Source organism: Pterocles gutturalis, unplaced genomic scaffold (assembly GCF_000699245.1).
Source record: "Pterocles gutturalis isolate BGI_N339 unplaced genomic scaffold, ASM69924v1 scaffold14971, whole genome shotgun sequence".
In the NCBI taxonomy this organism is placed as follows: domain Eukaryota; kingdom Metazoa; phylum Chordata; class Aves; order Pterocliformes; family Pteroclidae; genus Pterocles; species Pterocles gutturalis.
This window is the reverse complement of record NW_010105840.1, coordinates 1-6,708: the sequence shown is the minus strand read 5'-3', so window position 1 is coordinate 6,708 and position 6,708 is coordinate 1. Positions and strand designations below refer to the sequence as shown.

The following is a 6,708-nucleotide window of genomic DNA, read 5'->3' as shown; positions in this document are numbered from 1 at the left end:
GGAAAGAGAATAAGAGAAAATACAGAAAGAGAATTCAACAGTTTGGGGTGAATTACCTCAACCAGCTCACATCTTTACTGCTAGATTAGAGGTCTCCATCAATTTTTTTTTCCCCTCCTTACTTGCTTTCTTACAAACAAGATTTCTAACAGCTTTGAAAAGCAGGAGAAGGCTCACCACAGCTAAAGAAGTTGGCTCAAATTAGCTAAAAAGTTATGAAGAAAATTACATATTATGGAAGGAAGAAGCCATGTTTTGGAAAGCAGGGTTAACTTGGACCTTGGGCTGGAGCAAGGAACATATTTTATCTGCAGACAGGGAAGATTAATGAATTAGTTGAGGAACATTCAATTGATGCAAAGTGAAATTGTAATAAGATTTAGAGAGGACCTGGCTCAAATAAACTATCAAATCTCTTCCTGTTCCCAGATGCAAAGTCACCTTCTCTCCAAATATTTAGAGCAGTAATATTAGCCAGAGATAACAGACACACACACTCTAGGCATTCACCAATCCAAGAGCAGACAAAAATACATCTCAAAACGGGGGATCCAACACTCATTTCTAAACTTTGCATCCATCAAGACTGAAATTATCACTTGATATCTCCAAAACAGGTAAAGGTCACTCAGGTAGATAAACCTAACTCTTGATGACTGTTTACTTGCTCCTCTATGATAACAGGAATTGCTTTCTGGAATATTGTCACTTCTTCTGCAATTCTGGGTTATTGCAGTTAATCACCTAAAAACCTGTACACAAACACTCAGAAAATGTGGCAGAATCTAAGTTAAACCTCAAGAAATTAGTAAAATTAAGCAAATAAAAGATGGAAGTACACAATTTGTAAGAGTCCATAGTTCCTTCAAAGAACATGAAGATTCTTACCACTGTCATTCCCATTGTGGTCAGAGTACGGTGGTCCCATGTCAGACTGACCATTTCTTCTCATCCATCCAGGCTGTACATTTGATTCATGAAGAGCTTTGCACAGAGCAGTTTCAAAATCACACTTTTCACAGGCAGAATCTGAATTGAAGTAAACAAAAAATTAAAACCTCAAAAACAGAAGCAAAAAGATACGTTCCCATCATCACTTGCTATTTAATTATCACACAGAACACTCCAAACAGACTCCTAGAAAAAGTAGGAAATACCTGAATTTTCAAAGCATGACCAGGACAAGAGAGAATGAATTTTGAAAAAAAAAAACCAACAAAACAAACCACTAAGCCCTCCACCCACCAAACCAAGCCCAAACCAGTCCATTTATCTTACTATGACATATGTTTTTTTCCTTCATAAACGTGCATGGCTACCTACTTGGAGGAAAATGCCCAAGCTAGCATAGCTTATATGCAGAAGGTGTTTGTAAAATATACTGCAGCTATCAGCTGAAGAATTTCAGTGTGTTCTCTGTTTGACCAGAGTTCTTGCATAGAAAAACAAAAACTTAACATCAGGAAATAAGCAGATAGCAAAACATTTTTTATTCCACTGTTGTTTACGTCACCATTTCACAACCTGAATTTTCTGGTAACTTGGAACTTAAGCACATTTCCAGAGATTCCCCCCAGGGCCCAATACCAGACAGGTGAGTGCCTTATCATCTGACACACTCCAAAGTTTACCAGTGCTCATTGTCTTTGCTAAGCTGCTGCATTAAAGAGGAAACCACACTGTTCAGAGAAGACCTGAAACAAGTCCTCAAAGTGACAGTCTGACCACTTGCCTTTCCTCTCACCTCATTTCTTCCAGTGCACACAGCAACGTGGTGGGGAAGGACTGCTGCTCCCCCTTCCACATTCCCCTGTAGGACAGGATAGGTTGGAAACAAAACGGGAGGCAGAACTTGTTTTTCTGGCACAGGGCCAGTTCGGTGAGCCAGTTCATTCAGGGAATTTGAGGCAGGTACGCAACACAGGAATCATTGCTTACTGGGTGCGACAGATGTTTGTTTCTGCTCTGGTGTCAGACAGCCCTTTTTCCATCACTTCGAAGCTGAATGAAAGAGCTTGCATCTGCCTGACAGGCTGGACAGCCCCATTCCTTGAACCACATATTGTAGTGGTGGATAGATTTTTTAAAAAAAAAAGTTTAATCAGATGCGTCTGTAAAGAGGAAGTTTTTTGCAACTTCACCCCAACCAGGAGGGCAGAAATGTGGGACTGTCTGCAGATTTCATGCACTGTGTGTAAACTTTCAGTTCACTTACATTTTCTCTTCCACAGCAGAGGAGGACAGGTTAAGACTCTGCCTTCCAGTCAGGATTCTGGTTAGACATGAGAGCCAGAATGCCTTTGTGTTCCTTTTCAAATTGGTGCTCACTCCAGGCCCCGTTAATATTTTCAGTCTTTTCTACATTATTACAGTTCACTGATCATTTTAAATAAAGTTGCAAATGCATCATTTGTAGTCACACTATGATGTCCGATTTCATGGCTTTCATATTCACATCAACTTACTGCAACAGTTAATTATAAGGTGAAAGAGATGAAAATAGATGTAATTGACTTAGTCATTCCAGACTTAATGTGTAGATTGGCTAATTCATCAACCGACTTTTTTATTGCTGGTTTTATTCCATAGCTCTTTAAGGGGCTGAAAAGCATGCCAGTAGTTCATCAAAAGCACAAACACCGTTGAGGTATATTTGCTTCATATTACATGAAATGCACCAAATCACATTCAGTATTTCCTCAGGAATTTTCTCATAGGTGAAAAAAAAAATTAAAATCAATATATACAAAAAAGCAAGAACAGTACGTTTTTAAATAAAAAAATCCTTGATCATTCATTTTTTATTTTTGAAGGCAATATTAATTTTCACAAAAAATATAACTTGAAAGCAAAGTAGCGTAAAATTGCTGGAAGATATATTTACAAAGATAAAAGTCACAGCTTAATGAGAAAAAGGCCAGAAGGAAGAATCGTGTGGGGTGTTATAGATATTTTTTGCAGAATTTCCTGTGAACAAAACAAATATTTAAAATAACCTCTAAGGAAGAGTTCCCAGTCTCACAGAAATGGACTACATTTTAAGGTTCTATTTCAAGCGTGTATGTGTATAAAATCTCAGCTTGGGATATTCTGGGAACAAAATATTTTTAAGAGTATTTAGTTATTACTCACCCCCTAGTGAATATTCTGCAATGGTAGTTCAGTGGTAAAAAATTACTGTAGGGCTTATTCTGTTCCTTTTCCAATGCTGTGGCAAAGCACAAACCAATCACATATGAAGTCCAAAATGACAATAAAAACGCATCATCTGCAATTACAACTCATATATTTTCAGTGCAGAAACACCGTTAAACCTGAGTACAGCCCAGAGAAAACAGCAGGGACCTATAATGAACATGACCTGGGAGACCTGAAGCTTAAGTAGAAAAATAGTTTCACAATAATCCCAAATCAGAAGAGTGGGCGGCAGTGGGATGAATCTTCAGCTGACACTTTGATCTGTATCTTTATGTCTGACACCTAACTTGGCTCCTGGAGTGATCCAGAGCATTATCCAAGCAGCCCCAGAATCCACAGCCTGTCACTCAGGCTCCACACCTCTTGCTCATCCATACTTTAAATACAACATTATCTGGTATTTAAGTCTTTCACAGATCTTGCAGGCTCATTCTTCTAAATTAGTCTTTGGAGAAACTTGACTTTCTCTACTTTCATATTTGTCTATAGCAGTATTCACTCAATAAACAAGTGTAAAAAGTCTCCATAAAAAAAATTAATGGAAGAATGCATCTCTTGCTGCATATTCTGCAATCGTAACAGAAAGCGCTGCCTGGAAAAAACGCTCTTTTCTACAAAAACCAAGACCAAGCACAATGAGGATTTCAAGGCTATGCAGTGAAACGTAGCATAGCCATCTTTTGTGCAAGTGTTAACCTGAGATGCGTTAGTCACACAACAGGGGATTCAACAGGCATAATTTCCAGCAATTGGTAGTTAACAGAGTACAGCACAAAAAAGTTACAAAAGGTACTGGTATCCAATACAGTCTTATTTGTCTTATTTTCAGAGAAAAAAAAAATCAAGTATCCTAGAAGTGATTTTAGACTCCTGTTTGAAATGCATATCTGCACTGTGTTAGGATGAAATGGGGAGTCATGGTGGAAGAAGAACAAGCCCACATATCTGGGCACACGGCTCTAGTTTGAAGAATCTAGATTTAAGTTACTGGTTTTTCTCCCCAATTTCATCTGAACACAACGATCGTTAACACGCTCTAATTAGTATTTTTCAGTGCACAAGGAGACACACAGGCTCATCTAAAGACCATCCATTTTGAATTTAAAGCTGAACTCCCAAAACCCAACATACACAGTAGCTTCCTTTGTTGCACAGTGAGTGGAAGAACTTAGATAAACTTTCAGTTAAAATTAGAAGTTTTGATAAATTCAAGCTCGTCTTTGCACTCCAGAACAAAGATCCTCAAAGAGGATCATATGAAATAATTTGTAACATGATTTTGTGTTGCAGCATTCTGGAAATAGTAGATTTCTAAGGCAGATTTACTCAGACTGCAGCTGTTAAAATTCACTCTCACTGTTTAGATGTTTCCCTTAAGGGAAACAGCAGACACCATATTCATAGCCTCTGAATAATTCCCTTGCCTAGACCAGAGGTGGTGGAGAGGGAGGAGCGAGGGCAAGAGGAACAAAAAAAAAAAAACCAAACCCCTGTTGTTACTTATACCTTGATCTAGACATTTTGGATGAAACCTGATTTTCAGAAAAAAAAATAATATAAATGAAGGAAAAAAAGTAATATTCATTAAATTTCAATCAAATTGTAAGTGGATGAGTAAACTTTTTGCTACATAATATCTGTATGAAGATTTATGAAAGATGTGCACTGTATAGAGGTGGAAAATTAAGCGGGAAAAAATCAAATTGAATCAGGAAGAAACCGTCTTAGAAAAATCAGATGAAGAAGAGGGTGAGGAAAAAAAGTATCCCTGAATATTTTTGTTACATTACAAAAAATCCCCTCCTAGTTCTCTCTGCTGCCATGTTCAGTTATCAAACCATATTGCACTTATGATGAAGCCCATTGAGACTTACCTTGTTTCTCATCACTGTTGCCTCCACGTTGGTTGGTGAAAATGCACAGTTCCCCAGATGGAGCAGAGGAGCCATCACCACACCGGCATTCACCTCCTGTAGGTGACTGAGTATCTACCAGAGCAAAGCAATACAATGCACAGAAGAACACGAATTTGTTCATGGGCTATGCTACTATCTAAGCTTTCACTCGGAAAATAATTACTTTAACTGTCTAGTACTGGTCGTGAAGTGTCTTTGAAAAAGCTGTGTTTACACATCATCTCTTTGAAAGACGTTTGTAGAACCCCACTTTCCAAATCTGCAGCTTAAGGGAAATATGGCTTCTGCAAAGCAGAGACTTTCAACCCGGTGTGTCTTTGGATAATATTTAACTGAATTATAACATTGGTTTATGACTAAAGAAATTTTGTCCATGCTATGCAAGTGAAGTGTGTATCATTAACTCACTGATTGGACTTATTGCCTGATAGTTTGCAAATATATTAGATAAGAATATAAGAGGACAACAGAGTAGAATTACTAAGTGACAAACATTTGTAAAGATCTCTTTTCTCAGTGGGAGCTGAGAAATGCTTGCAAAACTTATGAAGAGTCTGAGCATCAAGTGTAGAAAACAATTGAGAAATACAAAGGGATTGTAAGTGACTAATATAGTGAAAGAGAATTTTCAGAGTCTATAGACATTATGTCGATACTTGAAATTGGTATCTACTTATTATTTACTTGGGCTACAACTGTAGATAATGACTGAATTACTTCAGAGTACCTCATCGTTAATGGAATCATGCCTGCAACCACAACTTGCATAAATGCATGAATGGACTAGTTATTAATGAATACTTGAAAAATTACTACATTCCTGTATTTTCTGGAAAAAAAAAATCATATCTTCTGTGATACTACTAGTGTTTCCCAAGGTTAGGAAACAATCAGAGGTACTTACGATCCTATATCCAAGTTCATAAACAGTGAAATATACGATACATACAAACAAGCAGTCAGAATTCACCAAAATAATAATAATTTGCCACCCACTGCAGAAATACATCTTTAGGGGAAACTACCATCAATACCAACCTCAAATATATCACCCTGCCAACATATGCAGTCTCTGTCCAGGGTTGTTTGGCAACAGATATAATCCTCCCTTCCCTCATGATTTGCATTACAACTAGTTCTGAAATAGTGCATTTAGAAAAAGTGTATAGTCAAAAGTGACACAACAGTTCCTCCTTAAGCTGTCAAGAAGAGTATATTTGCATTGTGTAAACAGATTTAAAGTGCATTATATGGTAGGCCGGTGAGGGCTCACCCATCAGAGATGGGCATTGCTAAAGCACCCTTGTACAGAAGACTCCGTCAGTACCAGTGCGCTGGCTTACAATCCCTTTGACACAAAAATCAACTTTGAATTTCTCAACTGGTTTCACTGAAACATACCAGTTCTGACAAAGCATTTACATGGATGAATCAAGAATCTTCAAATCAAAGGGCAGGCTGGAATTGAGGAGAGATATCCAGCCAGTCCAAAAAGGCAACCTTGTGAGTGAAGATTGAATCACCTTGTTTTGTTCACCTTAGCAACACGAGAAAAGAGGGAAATGATAATAATGAAGTACCTTTAAGTATATAT

General features: G+C 37.7%; 1 protein-coding gene across 1 annotated transcript in view; it reads right to left on the bottom strand.

Moving 5' to 3' along the window:
• The window catches only part of MALRD1 (MAM and LDL receptor class A domain containing 1), a gene marked incomplete at its 3' end in the record, with an annotated part of 59,751 nt that extends 54,516 nt beyond the window's left edge, over window positions 1-5,235 (bottom strand). Inside the window, exons 1-2 of the mRNA XM_010087553.1 lie at window positions 5,059-5,235; window positions 889-1,012 (exon numbers count right to left, since the gene is read on the bottom strand). Of these exons, the coding sequence (XP_010085855.1) occupies window positions 889-1,012; window positions 5,059-5,235 (301 nt within the window). The remainder of the gene's footprint in view (window positions 1-888; window positions 1,013-5,058) is intronic.
• Between the last annotated feature and the right edge of the window lie 1,473 nt (window positions 5,236-6,708).